General features: G+C 42.8%; 1 protein-coding gene across 1 annotated transcript in view; it reads right to left on the minus strand.

Moving 5' to 3' along the window:
* Positions 1-7,777: 7,777 nt before the first annotated feature.
* Positions 7,778-21,109, minus strand: part of FNTA (farnesyltransferase, CAAX box, alpha) — a 35,057-nt gene continuing 21,725 nt past the window's right edge. The window contains exons 5-9 of the mRNA XM_056116870.1: positions 19,287-19,413; positions 17,016-17,164; positions 11,000-11,062; positions 9,675-9,846; positions 7,778-8,406 (exon numbers count right to left, since the gene is read on the minus strand). Of these exons, the coding sequence (XP_055972845.1) occupies positions 8,284-8,406; positions 9,675-9,846; positions 11,000-11,062; positions 17,016-17,164; positions 19,287-19,413 (634 nt within the window). The 3' untranslated portion in view covers positions 7,778-8,283. The remainder of the gene's footprint in view (positions 8,407-9,674; positions 9,847-10,999; positions 11,063-17,015; positions 17,165-19,286; positions 19,414-21,109) is intronic.

Consider the following 21,109-nt stretch of genomic DNA (forward strand, 5'->3'; position numbering starts at 1 on the left):
ACTCTCAAACAAACAAAACTGACTAAATTTTTTAAAAGTAGAAGCCACACCCAGAGTTGTTCAGGGTTCACCAGGGCCCCACTTGGTGGTGGATGAAGCCTTCGTGTGGGGCCAGGGACTAGATTGGGAACCTCACACCCTCCACATGTGCTGTCACTTGAGCTAACTCCCTGATCTCAAAGCTATGTTTTGACTAATGCACACTTAATTCCATTTTTCACCACAAGCCCCTGATATATATGGCAATATATATTGCATGCTAGGAACATAATCATTATATTTTAGTAGAATTCAATGCCATGTTGTGTTTCTAGGTGGAAGGACAGTAGCATGAGTCACACAGCCTGTGGGATTGGCAGTTGTCTAAGCTGGTGGTGGAGTGGCCTCCCAGACAGGATCTTTGCTAAGAAGATAATAAAGAACATAAAGATAATAAGGCCACAGAGTCCCTGCATCTGGGCTGAGACATGCCTTACACACTGCAGAGGTTCTGATTCCAGCCCTCTGCCAGGAGGGAAGAAAGGCAGGGCCTTGATCGCTGGTCACCACCTCCCAGCTGCTCACGCCCCCCACAGGCGCCATCTACCACCACAGCCTGAACGCTGAGCTGCTCACCAACTTGGCCAATATTCAGGGAGTGACCCAGGCACGTATGAGCATCACTTGGGAGTCCTCTAAAAATATCCGTTTCTGTGAATTTTACTGAGAAAAATTCATCCCAGAAAGTCCTGCTGTGATCTGGAAGTAGATGATCTCCATGCAGAAAAGAGTGAGCTGAGCCATTGGCTAGGGGAGGGCTTGTAAAGGGCGAGTGGGGAGCGTCCTGGCCAGCCTCACAGGAGTGGTCAGCCTCACTGGGCCCCGCTCACAGGAGGGGTCTGTTCAAGTCATCAGGAACAAGCTGTGCTCCCAGGGAAATTTAGCAGACAGGAGGGCAGAACTGATGAATGTGCGTGGACACGCACTGTGACTGGAGACACAGTAATTTTAACACACCAAAACACAGGGTGCGAATCCACAGAACCAACAGAGATGCTGCTTGCCAGATGCTCAGGTAGGAGATGCGGGCAATTCACTCTCGTGAGCTCCCAAAGCATGGGTGAGGTTGGCCTGAGAAGTTATGCTGCAGTGCATTGGACGTGCGGCTGGCCCGCAGGCGTCTCAATATATTGGACATGAACAGGATTTACGAAACCCAAGTAGAGGTCACTGAGATGAATACAGTATGGAAAGCACTGGTGGAAAACCTGGGGCCTTCACCTCCTATTTAGATGCAAGACTCGCCAGAACTTCTATTAGAAATAAAATTTGGGGGTCCTAGAAGGAGCCGTGGATGAAGGCATGTCTTCCCCTCACAGTGCCACATGATTCCCTGGTACGACTCAGAAAGTTAATGCAGAAGCACATGTGATATGCATCATGGGACAAGATGCCTTGAACTAGACATTCTCTGATGGAGGAAGATGAAGTGCTTACAAGAAACGGTTTTTCAGGCTAAAGCACAGCACAACTCCAGGTATGGAGATGTGTAAGGAAGGTCCTGTGGCTATGTGGGAAAACCCTTTCTGTGAGGAAACCTATGAGCGGTTATTTATCTTTGGGTCACACATGGTGGTGCTCAGGGCTTTCTCTTCACTACTGGCTCTGTGTTCAGAGATCATTCCTAGCAGTGCCGGGGGACCAAGGAATCACACCCATGTCGGCCACATGCAGAATAACTGTTCTATCCCTGTAATATTGCTCTGGTCTCACAAAACAGAAGTTAAAAAGAAGAGTGGAACCAGCTCAAGATGTCTCTTGTCCAGAACATCAGGCAGCTCAGGTGTGTACTACTGGGAGCTAAAATCAAACCAGGGCTTTGGGGAGATTTTTCAAAAAACAGTAATAAACCTATTGGCCCCCTTGCGCCCCCCCCCCCAAAGAACAAATAAGGAAGAAATTTCTAGAAAGAGAGGGTGTACTGATTCCTGGTAAGAGGAGTAAACACATATAAACTTTCTTTCCCACCAAACACCATTATAAAATCTGAATGGAATGCACAGCACAGCAATTTGAGATCACCAAACAGTGGGCTTCATGCGCTGGGTCAAAGGGTGGCAGTAATGATGCTTCTCTCAGGAGGTTTCTCTGCCGGTGCCGTCTGGCCAGGACTTGGCAGAGCCTGGTTCCGGAAGTGTGAGATCAGACAGACAGACCTGCACAAACTCTCTGGTCTGACTCTTATTTTGAAAAGCAAACTCCTAAAACTCTGAGAAGTGAAAAAACTTTTTATTTATTTCTGTTCTTCGATGCCATTACTTATTCGCTTGCATTCTAGCCACTATACACTCGGCAAAAATTATGGCAAAGTGACTGGTACAAGCCAACTGAAGGAGCCCAAACTGAAGAACAGGTTTTCTTACTGTTCTGCTCAGTGGAGGAGAGAAAAGTTTCTTTGCTTTTTGTCATTTTCCATAGTTGTGGTACAATTGTGGAAGCAGCAATTTCTCACCAGAGAAAGGGAGTTTTCTGGTCAAAGAATTTCAATTAAAAGCCTCAGAGATGAGCCTCAAAGAATAGCACAGCAGGTAGGATGTTTGCCTTGCATTTGGCCTGCCATGGTTCAGCCCAAGTACCACAAATCACAATATTAAAAAGATAAATTTATTTTGATGTTGGTTTAGTTTAGGAATCAAATTTCCTAAGGCATATGCAAGATCACTAAGCCACATCCTTGGCTTAAAAGAATGAATAAAATACATAATCATAGATTTATCAAGAACATTCTTCAGTGGATGCACAATCGTGAGGAATCCAATAACTAATAAGTCTGGTACCGCAGTTTTTGCTAAACACTGGCAGTTTGCCAGCACCTTTTTTTTTTTTTACAGTAACAGTGGAAACAGCAGCACAGGCAGGGTGATTAGGCAAATCCTTCTGAACTGGTAACCTTTCCACAGATCCCCTTGACAGGCCAGAGTTCTCACGAAGCCACTGTGGTGCTCTACACACACTGCTGCCCATCTGAAGGCCTTTAGGTGTATCAGAGGTCAAGGGCATTAAGCATTTCAACTGTTCTTCATCTGATTCCATGCTACAAAATGTATTTGATAAATGAATGTCAGTTTTGGGGTTGGACACATGGTACGGTGGGTAGGGCACTTGTCTTGCATGCGACAGACCTGGGTTCGATCCTTGGCACCCCATTTTGTCCCCCCAGACTGACTCCCTGGACACTGAAAATTTATTTAATGAGATTTAATTATGTGTAGGTACAGCAAATAGCTTGCTCAACACTTCCTTTCTAGCATCTTACAGAACTGCAGAGGCTGTGAAGCTTTAAATTAAGATACACTTTGGTTCTTCTAATCATGGGCAACATGCAGGCGTGTGGGGAGAGTGAAGGTCCTGAGCCAGCTTTCTCTCTAGCAGTTTCCTTACCTCGGCACATGCAAGAAACTTGGTGATTCAATTCTGTAGTATGGGTTAGGGTTGTATTTCTAGAAAATCAAATAATTCTGTAAGCCGTGTACCTCACATGTAGAGGATAGTGTTGCTTGCAGTCAAGAATGGGCCAATTCTCACATGAGAAAATGCTCTACATCATTAATCATCAGGGAGATGCAGATCAAAATAATGAGATATCATCTCACATCACAGAGACTGGCCCACATCCAAAAGAACAAAAGCAACGGGTGTTGGCGCAGATGTGGCAAGAAAGGGAACCTCCTTCACTGCTGGTGGGAATGCCGACTGGTTCAACCCTTTTGGAAAACAGTATGGACGATTCTCCAAAAATCAGAAATTGAGCTCCCATTTGACCCAGCAGTACCACTCTTGGGAATATATCCCAGAGAGGCAAAAAAGTATAGTCAAAATGACATCTGCACTTGTTTGTTCATCGCAGCACTGTTTACAATAGCCAGAATCTGGAAAAAACCTGAGTGCCCAAGAACAGATGACTGGTTAAAGTAACATAATGGGAGACTAACACCCAGGAGTGACCGAGATTAGCACCAGGAATGTTGCTCCATGACTTGGAGGCCAGCCACATGTGCTAGGGGAAAAGGAAGCTCAGATAGAGAAGGGAGCACCAAATAAAGGGTGTTGGGAGGATCCTCCCAGGATGGGAGAAGCATGCTGAAAGTAGACTACAGACCAAACATGATTGCCACTCAATGCCTCTCTTGCAAACCACAGAACCCAAAAGGAGAGAGAACAAAAGGGAATGACCTGCCACATAGGCAGGGTGGGATGGGGAGGATGGGGGGTGGGAGGGATGCCGGGACATGTGGTGGTGGAGGATGGGCGCTGGTGGAGGGATTGGTACTTGATCATTGTATAACTGAAACCCAAGCATGAGGTATAACTGTACCTCGAGGTGTTTCACTAATAAAAAAAAAAAAGAAACTTTGGTACATCTACACAATGGAGTACTATGCAGCTGTTAGAAAAGATGAAGTCATGAAATTTACATACAAGTGGTACTACATGGAAAGTATCATGCTAAGTGAAATGAGTCAGAAAGAGAGGAATAGACATAGAAATATTGCATTCATCTGGGGAACATAAAGTAACAAAAGAGGAGACTAACACCCAAGTATAGCCTAGATTAGTACCAGGAGGTTTACTCCGTGGCTTGGAGACCAGCTGCAGATGCTAGGGGAAAAGGCAGCTCAGATAGAGAAGGGAGTACCAAATAAGGGTGTTGGGAGGATCCTCCCAGGATGGGAGATGCATGCTGAAAGTAGACTATAGACCAAACATGATTGCCACTCAATGCCTCTTTTGCAAACCACAGCACCCAAAAGGAGAGAGAGAAGAAAAGGGAAAGCCCTACCACAGAGGCAGGGTAGGATGGGGGTGGGGGGTGGGAGGGATACTGGGATCAGTGGTGGTGGAAAATGGGTACTGGTGGAGGGATGGGTAATCGAACATTTTATAACTGAAACCCAAGCACAAAAATTTGTAAGTCTACAACTGTACCTCATGGTGTTTCACTAATAATTAAAAAAAAAAAAAGAATGGGCCAATTCTTTTTCTCCTGGAAGGGAACAACATGATGCCCACCACAGCCATGGCACTCGACTCCGAGTCAGGCTGTTTCACTAGGGCACCCCAGAGGGGGTGGGTGAGAGCCCCCCCGCCCCAAGGGACCCAGCCCCTACAGCCGAAAACCTTAAGAACCCAACCACTGCCACACTCAAGGTCACTCCCCACACACTCAGGTCAAGCCTCTTGTATGAATGAATATATTCCTGGATCGAATGAATGTATTCCTGAACCGTGTAACCACATTTGTGGCCGTGTGACACATCATAAGACACTCCCTACCGATTCAATTCTCTATATGTTCCACACCACGCCTGATGGGGCTCAAATTGTAGGCAACAAATCATAGAGGGAAATATATATATGCATATATATATATATAGTCTCAGATATATACATATATAGAGGACGGAAGAACCTCCGGCTCCGGGCACATCTCTTTGATTCCACTGTTCTTCCTGCATTAACATATGCCTCAGAGACCTGGGCCCTACGCAAACAAGATGAGAACGCCATTCAGGTCTCTCAAAGAAGAATAGAAAGAGCTATGCTTGGAATATCACGTTTCACTCAAATGAGAGAAAGAATCCGGAGTTCTGACATCCGTCGACGATCAAGGATCAGGGACGCTGTCTCATTTGCCAAGGTGTCAAAAATCAGATAGGCTGGTCACGTAATGAGATTTAAAGACGACCGTTGGACTAGAGCTGTTACTGATTGGATTCCACGGGATGTCAAGAGACCGCGTGGCCGCCCACCTACCAGATGGTCAGACTTCTTCGTGAAGATCATGAACGATCGGTTTGAGGCCCTTCATGTTCCCGGAGCGAACAGATGCCATTGGGCTACACTAGCACGCGACAGGGACAAATGGAGACGTTACTGGCGCCCGCTCGAGCAAATCGACGACTAACGGGAAGTTAAGTGATTAAGTGATATACATATATATATATATATATATATATATGTATATACGAAAGCTCTCATCACTCAACCTTTAACAACATGTTAGTGATATTCTAAAGAATGTCTTAAAGAATGTCTATAAAAATTACCTACTGTGGTCCTGACTAGCTCTGCCTGCTTGATTTGACTGAACTGTATGCTCAAATAAACTCGACACTGAAAAAATTGATCAATTCACATTTTTAAATATTTTCTTTGACGAAATTATGTTTCATGGTTTCTATAATTTTATTATTATTGTTTTATTTTTTAAATAACATAGGAGTACTGCTATTTGTTCAGCCATTGATTAAGCTGATTGAATTGGCCATGAACTCCACATTACTTTTTTTTAAATTGTAAAACCATGAGATAGAGTTACAAAAATTTCATTTTGAGATTCAGCCATACAATGATGAGACACCCATCCTTCCATCAGCACACATTTTCCACCACCCACATCCCAGTCCTCACCCTGCCTCTATGGCAGACAATTTCCCCAATACTCTCTAATTTTGGGCATTATGTTTTGCTCAAAATTTCCCACCACCATTCAAGTCTACCTGCCAGGGGCAGACGCTAGATAATTTTCCATTGTTCATTTTGAGTATCATGAGAACTTGCATGGCTGCGACTGTAAATGTAAATTTCTAGACTGTAAATGGTTGGGTTCCAGAGACATCTCTGTATGGCACTAATCCATTTTGGGATTCAATTGGGAGTCTCTGTTGGTGTGCTAAGATGGCAAGATGGCACCCGGAGGCAAACTGTGGGCATGACAGCCATTCTGCTGGGTGGGTGAGGACCTGGGGAGGGACAGCCCGGGTCCTCTGCTGCCATGCGGCCTGGAGATTTAGTCCCGAACCCCGCATACCTGGGCATTACTTGTGGAAGCTCGTGGACACCGGGATTCCATCTGGAGTAGGTGGGGAGAGCACAGCTGCTCCATCTGGGGTTCCCTGGTGAAACTGGCTCAGTGTGGGGTCCGGAGAGATCTCTGGCACTCTGGTGTCTTCTGGGACTTGCTGCTATGTCTCTGGGGTCAGGGTTGCTGGTGTGCTAAGGACCCACATTACAAAATTTTCAGCAAATTCTATCTTGGTGATGTCCATGCTGAGATGGTGGAGTCAGGTTGGGGGTATGCCAGCGATTTTGGATTGTGGAAACAAGCAGCTGCTGTGGGCTCTGCTTGGGTAGGTACAGGCCAACCTGCCCCCTCCAATTTACCCCAGTCTATTCATCCATGAGCGGGTCTGAGATTAACTGTGGCTTTGGATCTCTTTCGATATTTATGGGTCTCTGAAATAAAGCCAATAAATGAGCTCGTATAGCTGAGCTGTAGGTGGTTTGTGGGTGGTTTTACTTAACTTTTGGCAGTTTAATTTCTTGGTAAACTTGGTCCCAAGTTGTTGTTGTTGAGGTCTGGCCATAGACAGCAGCAATTCTGGGGTATCGGGAAGCCTGAAGGCACCATCAGGCTGCTGATGCACTTGCCCCGTAGGTACCGGTTGTCCTGCTGGCGGCACCATATCCCATCCCTGTAATTTCATAGCAGTATTTTCTTCCTTAACGGTTTGAAGCTCTTTGTGTTCCTGGAGTGAGCAGATGCCATTAAGCTACACTAGCATTTGACAGGGACGAATGGAGACATTACTGGCGTCTGCTCGAGCTAATCGATGAGCAAGTGGATGACAAGTGATTCAAGTGATTTTCTTCCTCAATTGCTTTTCTAAGATGAAACAATGCTATTTATACAAAGTTAAATGCTATTTCAAAAAAGAAGACTCTGACCATGTTTAAGATACATCTTATAATTTTATTACAAAATCATTCTTTTGGCATTAGTTGGTTACAGTGGTAGCAAGATACTGTGAGTGCGGCAAAGCAGCTCTAATGTATCAAAAGTCATTTCCTGCTTGCTTAACCCAGAATCAAAGGATCTCCACCCATACACATTACCTTCAATCACTGCTTAAGCCCTAATGCACGGACCATCTGGGGAGAAGGTGATGCTAAGAAATTAGAATAAATGTTTGTAAGACTACAGTGATCTTTATGGACTTTCTGATTTTCTCCCTCCCTCATGGTCCCACTCCCCTGAACTACATTGCTTTGAAAAACTGAATTACTTAGAACTAGTCTGAACAGCAGCAGCACCCAAGGAACATAACTTAGTTCTTGTTAGAAAGCAATTACCTTTGTGATTCATGTTTTATACCACAAAGGGAGTGACCACCCTAGTTTTAAACTCTTGCTTTAGAGTCTTTTAAAAAAATAAAAGCATCCATCAAATTCTTCTGGATGGTGTTATTGCTGAACATTTGCTGGAGGTTCGTTTTCTGTGCTGTGTTTGCTTTGAAGAGATCTTCCAATATATCTCCAATATTCCTTTCTTATAGTATCCTTTTCTTTTGCTAGAATTTCACATAACTAAAAGTGAAAAACAAAAACAAAAAACTCATTGAAGAAAATATGTCACTGAAATGGGTAAATCCTTTGCGTCCAATACACTTTAACTGAGATTATGTCCAACTGAAATATGCTACTATAGTCAGATACTGTGTTTACTAGTGATGCAGGTATTGCCCTTAACAGCTGCAAGAGCCCTGGCATTGGCTTCTGGTAACCCTTGAAGGCAATTACTGTTTTGCTTTTTAATCTTCTGGGCCACATCTAGCTGTGTTCAGGGATCAATGCTGGTGGTGCTCAGGAGATGTAGAGAGCAAATGTGAGTGGGTGAATGCAAGGCAAGTGTCTTATCCGTCCTCTCTGGTGAGCCTTGAGGCAGTGGACCTTAAAAGACAGAGAAGGCTATGGAACATTCATAAATCAATGCTAACTCTGTCACAATGTTTGCAGGAAGTGCTCTGCAGAAGTGATGACCATGGCACACCCTCTCTGCTTGTTCTCTGAACGGTACACCATTCAGTTCCTGGGGAGGGCCAACCTGCTCTCAGCTCAGGGAATTTTAGGTTCCAGGATGAACCCTGGGGCTCCTGTAAACAAAGCACATGCGTGGGCACTTCTTAGTCATCTCTGCAGCCTTATGTTCCACCTTCTCCAGGAAAGAAGGATCAGCAGAAATTCACTCAACCAATCTTTTACCAACTTTCCTTCCTGCTTTTCACCTTTAAGGGGCCAATGAAGCATCTAAGACCTGTCACTGAGAGTTTAGGGGAATGCAGAGAAAATATCAACATTCAAGCAAATAGATCGTGTCAAGATCCCCCCGGCCTCCATTCTGCTAAACCATAAATCCAACTCCTGTTTTTCTTTTCTTTTTTCCTTGGTTTTTGGGCCACCGCTGGAGGTGCTCAGGGGACTATATGGGATACCAGGGATCAAACCCAGGTCATCTGGGTCTAAGCAAATGCCCTCCCCACTGCACTATTTCTCCAGCCCCATCTCCTGTTTTTCAAGCAATAGAAGCTTCAAGCCCCTCCATCAATCTGTATAAATACTCTCCAAAACAGTGAGGATAGTTACACAGATGTGAGCACAGCATCTTCCTTCCTAGATTCAGGACTGCAATACAGCCTTTCCCTTCTAGCAAAGCTGTTCAGAGGTACCTGGCCTTCTGGGCAATATGCAGTGGGCTCCCAATTCACTGTGTGGGAAGGAAGAATGAATTGCTGGCTCTGAGCAGGCCTAATTCTGATATAGCAGACAGAAAAGCACCAAGTCCCATCAGTGCTTACCTCTAGGGCTTTATTAAGAACGTCCTCCTTGTTGTCACATTGGTTTTCTAGCATGTCTTCATAGATATCCACAAGAAAGGCAATTAAGTAGGGGGAACTGTGACTTGGTTGTAAATCAAGTAGCTGATTTAATAAATTGGGATATTTGGAAAGACCAAGATCCTGCAAAATCCTAAAAAACAACAACAAAAAAATTTAAAAAAACCCAAAAAACTAATCTGAAACGAAAATCAAGAAAATGTAACCTCTACAGCATAAGCATGGAAAGAGAGTTGCTCTGAAAGCAGATGGAATGAAAATTTCAATTACGTAAGCATTTTATCACATACATCTAAAAGTGTATTAAAATAAGTAAAAAGATAACGAAGCATTGCATAGTTCAAACTGCATAGTTTGTAAAGTTAAAGCAAAAAAATTAACCTCTTTTTAAAATTAAAGAGAAGAAAAACAGGAGACGTCTTAAAATAGTTCCTTACCCTTTTATGCAGGCCAGATATCACAGACCCCAAACCTGACACATTTCCAAATGTGTTTACTTCTTTGGGTCGCGCCCAGCGGTGCTCAGAGCTTATTACTGGTAAGGCTCAGGAGACCATGAGGGGTTTTGGGGTGAGTGCCCTCCCCCCGACTATGGCTCGGGCCCACCCCCCAGTGACTGGACTTTGCTTTGTGCTGTGGAGCTTCTGACGTCACACAGGAGTCAGCTTCTGTCAGTGTCCACGTGGGGAGAGTGTGAAGTGAGGATTATGAGTAAAATACAGACGCATCACTGTTTACCCAGACTGTCATGACACTGCTGGCATGCGCTTAAGAGGAGAGACAGCACGGTGACTGGGTGCTAATATAAACACTTTTCTGATTTTTTAAATTAAAAATTTAAAAGTATTTCTATTTTAGACAGATTTACAGGCAGTTAATACTAGTTTTCAACGTCCCAACTCCGTCCCTCCACCAGTGTTCTCAGGTCTCCATACCTGCCCCACCCTGCCTTTTTTGGGGGGGGTCACACCCAGCGATGCACAGGAATTACTCCTGGCGGTGCTCAGGGGACCATATGGGATGCTGGGAATCAAACCCAGGTCGGCCGTGTGCAAGGTAAGTGCCCTACCTGCTGTGCTATTGCTCCTACCCCAGGAAACCCATTTCTTACTGACGAGCTGGGACATGTTTACAATAGCGCTGGCTCTTCTGACCTTAAATCCAAATCCAGCAAAAAGGGAAACACTTTAACATATATCTTTTTGAAATCCAATTATGGAACATACTCCATGATGCATATAACCAGGCCGATTTTTTAACAGAAAACAAGCAAAAAACAACTTTACCCTTTCAAATAGTTCCATGCACTTTCATTATGTGGTACTAGTTTGATCATTTCCAGAGTGTACCTGTGAGACAAAGACCAAACGTGTGTGTAATTCTAAAGAGAGCAGTGCAGTTAATCAGAAACAATTATAAGAAGATTGTGATACAACTTGGACATGTGCTTTCATTTCTCTACTAGAGGGCTTTGGTATTTTTTTAAGTTATAACTGACACAGAGAATCCTTTGGGTCTGCATTTGTCAAATCTTAATGGTTCTTCTCTCCAGTTGTAGTGAAATAATCTTAAAGGCATACTTCATCATAAAATAGGCAATTTTAGCTGGAGCACTAGTATAGCAGGGAGGGCATCTGCCTTGCACGCGCTGACTCAGCCCAATCCCCCACATCCCATATGGTTCCCTGACCACCGCCAGGAGTAATTTCTGAGTGTAGAGTCAGGAGTAATCCTTGAGCATCGCTGGGTGTGACCCAAAAAGAAAAAAAAAAATTCTTTTTTTGTTGTTGCTATATTGGGGCCACATCTAGGATACTCAGGAATCACTCCTGTTAGTGCTCAGGGGGCCATATGGGATGTGGTCCTTACCCGGGTCGGCTGTGTGCATAGCAAATAAATGCCCTCTGGCCCCTACAATGAGGAGACTCCTTTGGTAAAGCAAAGGAAAAATAAAACCTAAGTCCTACTTATACCTGACAAATTCCAAGTCACTGAAAAAGAATTATACAATCTTAGGAACTATGAAAAAACATGCAAATATAAAGAATTAAAAAAAAACACATATAAAATTATTAGACAAAATTACTAGCAAATTCTGACAAGATTCCCCATCAAAATGGATACTCCCTACTTACCCTTCCTATAGCTACATCATTAAATTCACATCCAATTACAAAAAATTCCAAAGTATTTAGCAGAACTGTTTCATGACATACTTGCTCAAATGAACAAAAAACCGAGTAAAGCTAGGTGATCTAGTTTTTTTTTAACTGCAGTGATGTTACCATGGCAATTATGTTACCAGTGAAAGATAACAATGACATCCATTCTCCTCAGAGATCAATAATATACTCATTCAGTATCATGTGACTAATTATGTGACTATTTCATATTATATTATGACTTATTTTTTTGCTTTTTGGGTCACACCCGGCGATGCACAGGGGTTACTCCTGGTTCATGCACTCAGGTATTACTCCTGGTGGTGCTCAGGGGGACCATATGGGATGCTGGAAATTGAACCCGGGTTGGCCGTGTGCAAGGCAAACGCCCTACCCGCTGTGCTATCACTCCAGCCCCACAAATTAATATTTTCAATTATTTGTAAAACCACATTCCTGCAAGCTTTAATATGGTATTTTCTTTCATGCCTCCCCCCCGCCCCATCCCAGATCGGGGATGACGGCTGGAGATGCTCAGGGAACCAAGTGTGATGGAGATCACAAAACAGTGAGTGCATGTGAGGCAAGCACCGTACCCTCTGAATGATCTTTTTTTTTTTTTATTAGTGAAACACCATGAGGTACAGTTATAGACTTACAAGTTTTGTGCTTGGGTTTCAGTTCAGTTATACAATGATCAAGTGCCCATCCCTCCACCAGTGCCCGTCATCCATCACCATGGGTCCCAGCATCCCCCCCCACCCCAAGCATGATCAATTTTGATGATTTTTGAGATCAGGCTGCCTAATTTCAAATCCTAAGGTTATGATAATAAGAAAAACATGGTCAAGATGGATTCAGTGAAAAAGGGAATGTAATTTGATTGCAAAAGACACTATGCAAAAATATTTGCACCTCACTCTACAGAATGGGATATGGAAAGAAGGAGAGTAAGGTATTTTCATGTTTTAGGGGTGAAGGGATAATTACAGCAGGTAGGGCACTTGCCTTGTATGTAACCAACCAGGTTTGATCCCTGCACAATATATGGTTCCCCGAGACCCACCAAGATTGATCCCCGAGTACAGAGATAGGAGTAAACCCTGAGCACTGCTAGGTGTGGTCCCAAAAACTGAACAAAAAACTCTGATGTTTTACATGGTATAATTCAGTGTGTTCTCCCCTGCCCATCACTGTATTCTTTTAAAATAAATTTAAAAAAAGTTTAGAAAAAATAATCTATACATAACCATATAACTAAGTATTACTATCATTTGTTTGTTTTTGGGTCACACCCAGGTGTGCCCAGGGGTTACTCCTGGCTCTGCACTCAGGAATCACTCCTGGTACTGCTTGGCAACACCAGATAGGATGCTGGGGATTGAGCCCGGGTTAGGTGCATCCAAGGCAAGTGCCTTACACAATGTACTATCTCTCCAGCTCCTTAAGTATTATTTTTACCTACTTTTTCTTTTTATCTTCCTTAAAGGATAATACAATTTTAAGCATAAAAATCCTGTTTTAGCTTTTTGCTGATTGTTTCTATGTGATAATATAAGGCCAATGAGTAATCTGCCTTGGAAGGATGAGAGAATGCATTTTTCCAAACTCTTGCTTGTTCAACACTCCTAATCCTGGGACCAGGTAGTTAAAACAAACATGAATCACAGTTTAGTTAGTAGAAGAGTTGTAACAAAAACTTAGGATTAAGGAGTTGACATAAATTTTAAGTCATTTATGTTTACTTTTGGCATATTTCATTTATACAGTTTATCAGCAGTTTAGATGAAAATCAACTACAAAAAATCTGGCTGATTTGTTTTTAAACCACAGCTACTCGGGGGCTACTCCTGGTTCTGTACTCTGCGGTCACTCAAAGTTATGCTAATGGGGCCATGGGATACTGGGAAGTAAAACCGCGGTTCCTGCATCAAACCAGGAACTCTGGATTTGGGGGCCACTGCTGACAGTGATGAGGAATGTCTCCTGACATGCCTGGAGACAGTGGTGCTGAGCATCACACCAGGGGTCCCCGCCCTTGTGTGGCGTGAAGGGCCAAGTGCCAACTTAGGCCCCTGACTTCACAGATGGCGTTTCATCTACTTTTATAGAAAAACATCTCTATCTTTAGTTTTGTGCATTTCTAATTAAGATTTTGTTTAGAAAAGAAAAAATCCTTTGGCTTTCCACAAACTGAATTATCTTTTTATCTATTTAGAAGAAAGAAGAACAAAACTCATACTCTGGAAGAGAAACTATACCAAATTTCAGAGTAATGTTCTGGGTTTCATAACATATTTTCTCTTTCTTTTAAAAATTATTTTTAATTGAATCACTGTGAGATAGTTACTAAGTTGTTCATGATTGGTGTCAGTACTACAGTGTTCCAACACCCCTCCCTTCACCAGTGCACATTTCACACCACCGTGTGCTCAGTTTCCCTCCAGCCCAGCCCCTCCTTCCCTGACCTCACAGATCGTCTTGATGGCAGATACTTTTTTCTCTCTCTCCCTTTCTATTTTCCCCTCTTATTTTCCTTTTAGGCACTGTGGTTTGCAATACTGTTTGTAATATATATACATATATATATATATTTTTTCTTTTTGGGTCACACCCGGCGATGCTCAGGGGTTATTCCTGGCTCATGCACTCAGGAATTACTCCTGCGGTGCTCGGGGGACCATATGGGATGCTGGGAATTGAACCCAGGTCAGCTGCATGCAAGGCAAACACCCTACCCACTGTGCTATCACTCCAGCCCCTGTAGTATATTTTTAATAAAATGTTCTAATACACTAAGATTTTAAAAATAAGTACTAATGCTCTTCATTTAAACTTGGTGGAAATTTGTTGAGACACATTCATCATATTATTTTTTGCTGTATCCGAAACATCTGCATTTCCATCATCGTAGGAGGAAATGCTTAGGATTACTTTGACAGCTGACTTGCTAAAGGGGCTGGCACGTGGCTTAGTGCTGACGTGTGAGGTCCTGAGTCGGATTTCCAGCACTGTTCCATTTGAAGGAACGGTTATCAGAATACTGAATGGATTCTTTTTGAAAATGCGGTTAGTATACCAACTAGTTGTTTGCATTTTTTCTACTTTTGTATTTTTCACATTAAATTTTAACTTTGGTTCTTTATAAACTAGTTATTGCAGCACAATGGTAAGTTTTCATGATCTAGCAACCAATCATTTGCCTTTATTATTTTCTGGGGGGTTGGGGAGGGGACTTTGGGTCACACTGAGCAATGCCCATGATCTATTTCTGGGTGTGCTCCTGGAGGTGCTCAGGGGATCACATGCAGTGTACGGCACTGAACTGGGGCTGGCAATATGCAAGGCAAGTGTCTTACTCACTGTACTCTTTTGCTCTCTTAATATTCAATTTAAAAATAAATGTATTATTCCTAGTACTCCTAATAGCACTGTAGCACTGTCCTCCCATTGTTCATTCAGTTGCTCGAGCGGGCACCAGTAACACTCCATTGTGAGACTTGTTGTTACTGTTTCTGGCATATCGAATACGCCAAAGGGAGCTTGCCAGGCTCTGCCATGTGGGCGGGATACTCTCAGAAGCTTGCCGGATTCTCCCAGAGGGAGAGAGGAATCGAACCCATGTTGGTCTTGTGCAAGGCAAAAACCCCACTCGCTCCGCCTAGTATTCCTAATAAAGTTATAGTAAATAGAAATATATGTGCAATATTGAAATAAACATTGCAATAAAATGCAATACTTGAATTATTTATTGGGTGGTGGCCAGTAGACTGTGTGGGATGAAACCAGGGTCAGCTGTGCCCCTACTGCTGGACTATCAGTCTGACACCAAACAACTTTTGTTTGTTTTGGGAGCCACACCCAGTGATGAGACTCAGGGATTACTTCTGACCCTACACTCAGGGGTTACTCCTGGAGGTGCTGGGGGACCATATGGGATGCCGAGGATTGAACCTGGGTCGGCCACGTGCAAGGAACGTGCCCTCCCAGCTGTTCTATCTCTCTGGCCCCTAAAACAACCTTCATTATTAAAATTATTAATCAGAAAAAAAAAGAATTAGAAAAATCATGACCCTGGGGCCAGGAATGTGGCTCAGGTGGTAGATGACAGGGCCAGGACTGGACTCCAGAGAAAGCAGAGCACCACACGCAAAGCATGGGTCTGCCAGATTACAAATCACTAAATCACAAAACACAACACCCATAGCCATGAACGTTTATGGATAGAATACTAGAAATTTAAGCCAATTCAGAAAATTCTTTTCCCCCCTGGTGCTGGAGATCTAACTTGGGGTTTTACGTGAGAGGAAGTTGTACTGCTGTACTGCTAAGACACATCCCTGATCCCAGAAATTTCCGACCCCTCTAAGAGCTCTTTGCATGCTACAGCAACTTTCAACGAAAGTGACTGCGTCCTCCAGGGGATATTAGGCAGTTTGAAACTAGAGTTATCCAAATAACATGAAACAGAACTTCTCCTCAAGTCCTAATAGCAACAATTCTAAATGAATTAAAACCTCACCAAAGAGAAATGAAAAAAAATCCACATTTTACAATGATGGTTTTCATCTAAGTATTCTGTCCAATTAGTTCCATAAAGGGCAGTTTTGTTCTTTATTGTATTCTTAATGCCTGAGACAGCGGAGCCCGGCAAGCTACCGAGAGTATTCGATATGCCAGACACAGTAACAACAAAGTCTCCAATGGAGACGTTACTGGGCCCGCTCGAGCAAATCGACGATCAACGGGAGGGCCTTTACCTTTACCTTTTAATGCCTGAGACAACAGTTGATACACAAATATTCTGTTCTGTTTTGGGGTTTTCTTTCTGGCTTCTCAAATGGTACACAAGGGAGTAATGGGTCACTCCAGTGATGTCAGCCAACAGACCAGAACTCAGGGACAGAGGCCGTGCTGGTCCAGCCTTGAGGATTGCTCTGGCAGTGCCAGGGTACCATATGGGACGCTAGAGACAGAACCCAGATTGGCGCCGTGCACAGCAAATGCCCTCCCTGCTGGACTATCTCTCTGGTCCCTCAAACAGCTTTTATGAGGCAAATACCCGGTGGTGCTGGATTACAGTCAGCACTCACTCCCTTAAAATGGTCGAATCAACGAGGAAGTTAGGGTTATCACTCACTGCACTTCTCTCTCCAATACAGCACGGTCACTATAGCCAGTGGTGTTAGAAATCACGAAGTATCTTTGGTTCCAGACTGAGTTATTTCTCACATCTTCTTTGAGAAGTTGCTCTACATATTGTAGCTCATTGTCCCAAAGTTTAAATTCCTGGAAGAAAACATATAATTAAGCATAAAATGAGAATGCTCCACTGTTTATAAAGCAATAAAAAAGAAAACTTTGCAAAAGTTTAGTGGACTTAAACATCACATGTATGTAAGAAGGTTGCAATTTCAGGAAAAGGAGAAGAGAGAAAAAGCACAGGCAATAGTAACCACCTGAAAAACATGTGACCAAGAATTCACTACCACTGTACTGAAAACAATTCAAACACCAAAAGACATGTTTTTATAATTTGACCTAAGATCTACTCTACAAATTAAAAAACAAAATATAACTTTTGCATTATGTATAGTATTTGGGGAAAAAATTCAGCAGTAAGAAAATGACTAAATACAGAATATAAATTTGATGTGATTTGAGAGTAAAGCATTAAGTATACAAATGATAAGAACAGTCCTGGAAACAGTCTGATTGCTCAGTGACCACCCAGTGCAAGGTCCAAACACCCATGTACATGTTAGATATGTATTTTAACCTGAGCTGTCTTCCTTGCCCAAAAATCTGCTTTAATTAAAAAAAATTTTTTTAAACATTTAATTATTATTATTATTTTTTTGCTTTTTGGGTCACACCCGGTGATGCACAGGGGTTATTACTGGCTCTGCACTCAGGAATCACTCCTGGCAATGCTCAGGGGACCATACGGGATTCTGGGAATCGAACCTGGGTCAGCTGCGTGCAATGCAAATGCCCTACCTGCTGCTCCAGTCCCTAAACATTTAATTTTAAGAGGAGAAACAAAAACAATTTCATAGAATGATCAAACTTACAAATTTGAAAAGCTGTGGAATGCTTTGAAAAACCCAATGAAGTTATACTTTTTATTTGATAAAAGTAAAAAAGTGAATTTCATATACTAAATAGAAATTTAGGAAAATGTATCCCTTTCATCAAATTTGAATATTTCCATTTTTAAGTAAAAATATTTTTGCTGAAATGTTCTTGGTATAATGAATAGTGCAAAGAGCAGCAATCACTAAAAAATTTCATTGAAACAATGCTAGGATTGTTCTTTTGAATATATAAAATGCCTAGAGTGGGAGTGATAACTATTTTCTTCTAGTCAGGATTTAGAGCAAAATTTTAACAAGCAGGCACAAATGAAGTTCTTTATAGTTACTGTAAAATTCCAAAGTTTGTACATGCAAAAAAACTTAATATATAATAATATATAATATGGCCCTGTTAAGTAAAATAATAATTACATTTAAAATGTACAACGATTTTTTTTTTAAACTTTCTTCCTTCTTTTCATTTTTGGACCATGTCTGGCTGTGCTCAGGGGTCACTCCTGACTGCCTGGGGCTACATGCAGGGCACTGACCAAAACCAGGTAGCTGCATGTGGCAAGAGCTTTACCTGCTGGAACTCTCTGGCCCTAGAACGACTTTTTCTATTCAATCTGTTTGCAAATTTCAGATAGGATACAAAATCAAGTTAGAAAGCATTGAAAGTATTATTTTTCTTTAATGTGAATTACTGATCTCAACATATTCCAGATTATAGAGGTCAATCAATATGGAGACATCAGTCAGGTTAACTTTCTCAGTGATGTTTTGGGGTATGTGTTGGGGACAATGGCTAGGCCACACCTGGTAGCACTCAAGGTCACTGGGGCATGCTCAGGGGCTATGCGTGGTGCGGAGACTGAGCTAAACCATGCAGGGAAAACACTTTAACCCCTGCATTTCTTTCCAGCCCCACAACCCTTCACTTTTGCTTTTGGGCCACACCTGACAGTGCTCAGAGCTTACTCCTGGCTCTGCACTCAGGGATCACTCCTGGGAGTGCTCAGGGCTTTCGCCTGGCTCTGTACTTTCCTGGAAGGCTCAGGGGAACACAGGGTGCCAGAGAAGGAGGCCAAGTTGACCACGTGCAAGGGAAGAGCTTTAAATCACCACAAAAGTGTATTTACAATTTTTTTTAATTGATTTCGTTTAAAAGGGCTTAAGGGACACATGGACATGCAGGCTGGGCACAATCTCTCTCCCTGATTAAATGGCAATTCCTGTCTCTCCTCACTCACACTTGCTAAACGAAGCCATTTACTCTACTAAATAGGAAAATTCATTAAAAACCCTGGAAAACGTAATAAGAAGGGCAATACCTGAATAACCCACTGTCGATGTTGCCAGGCATGGTAATTCTTTGCATCCTGATTTAGAATATCAGCAATAAATTCAAGCTCCTGGGATGGATCTTTTAGCCACTCCACTAGCACACGCCTATGATGCCTAAAGGAAGAAGGGAGATGGATTCTGTGTTAATACACTCAGGAATTAAAGCACAGTCATGTGTTTTATTCAGTGATGTGGATGGGCACTCAAGAACAAACACCTCAGTGCTGGAGCACCAAGACGCTTGCCTTGCATGTGGGAAACCTGGGATTCACCCCCTCATCACACCTGGCCCCCTGAGCCACCAGGAGTGATCCTGGAGCACATGGCCCTGAGGGTGTAGTGCTGCCCCACTCCCCACCATACCCCCCAAACACTTTACCTCTAGGCTGTTCTGGAGAAAAAACCCTAATAACCAAAAAACATAGAAGTAATTTTTACATAAAATTGAAATCAGATACTAAAGAGCATAAAAAAGTTGCGTTTTGGGGCTGGTGAGATCGTATAGCAGGTAGGGCACTTGCCTTCAATGCAGCTGACCTGGGTTTGATACCCAGCATACCATATGGTCCCTGGTGCAGAGCCAGGAGTAACCCCTGAGCATCGTTGGGTGGGTGTGGCTCAAAAACAAAGCCAACAAGAAAAAGCTATATCGCAGGGGTCTGAAAGACAAGACAGTAGATGAGTGCCTTGCGTGGGGGCCCACAAGGGTTTGATCCCCAGCACCTCATCTGATCTGCCAAACTGGTACAAACCCAAGCACACTAGCCCCCAAACAAACAAACAAACGAGAAAAGCATATCCCAAATAAAATCTAAAAGCACAATAACCTGACATCCACAAAATTCTATTGAAGACTTCTGAAACATCCCCAGACAGCACAGTGATTACTATTTCACCGTGAAGGAACATGCCTCTAATCACAAAGAGGTTGCCAGTTCTCCTGGAGTTCAAAGTGTCACCATGTAAGTAACTGCTCCTTCCAGCAGTCTGTGGGCAAAACTGAACTCATTTCCATTCTGGCAAATAATGTAAAAAGTTTCAAATTTGTCAAACAACAACAACAACAACAACATTTTCTAAACTAGAAAAATACTTCTGAAATATTTTCTATTAGGTGCTATTTCAGTTTTTTTCCCTAAAATATTTATAAAAATATATTATTGTGGGCTCAGAAATGCAGACCAATGGTAGAGCTCATGCTTCACATGTAAAGACCTTTAGTATGATTGATCCCTGGTAACACTACAAAAAGTATTAGTCAAAATGTTCTAAAATTCACTAAGTGATAGTTGCATGTTTTATAGACATAATAAAACCAATGAATTGTACAATTTAAATGGTACAATGGCATATATAAACTACAGTCACGGTCACGGTCCTCCCGTTGTTCAACGATTTGCTCAAGCGGGCCCAGTAGCATTGTGAGACTTGTTGTTACTGTGTTTGGCATATCGAGTACGTCACGGGTAGCTTGCCAGGCTCTGCAGTGCGGGCAAGATACTCTCGGTAGCTTGCCGGGCTCTCTGAGAGGGGCGGAGGAATTGAACTCGGGTCGGCGATGTTGGCTGCATGCAAGGCAAACGCCCTACCGCTGTGCTATCGCTCCAGCCCATCAATAAAAATATTGTAGAACAAAAAAAATATAAGAAAATAATTTAAAACACAAATAAAAAACATTTTCCAGTTTTTTTTAATTGAAAAAATATTTTTCTCAGGCCAGAGTAATAGTACAGCAGACAAGGTGCTTTTCTTGCAATCTGGGTTTGATCCCCAGCTTCCCTTATGGTCTCTCAAGCCTGCCAGGAGTGCC

This window comes from Sorex fumeus, unplaced genomic scaffold (assembly GCF_029834395.1).
Source record: "Sorex fumeus unplaced genomic scaffold, SorFum_2.1 ptg000033l, whole genome shotgun sequence".
NCBI lineage: Eukaryota > Metazoa > Chordata > Mammalia > Eulipotyphla > Soricidae > Sorex > Sorex fumeus.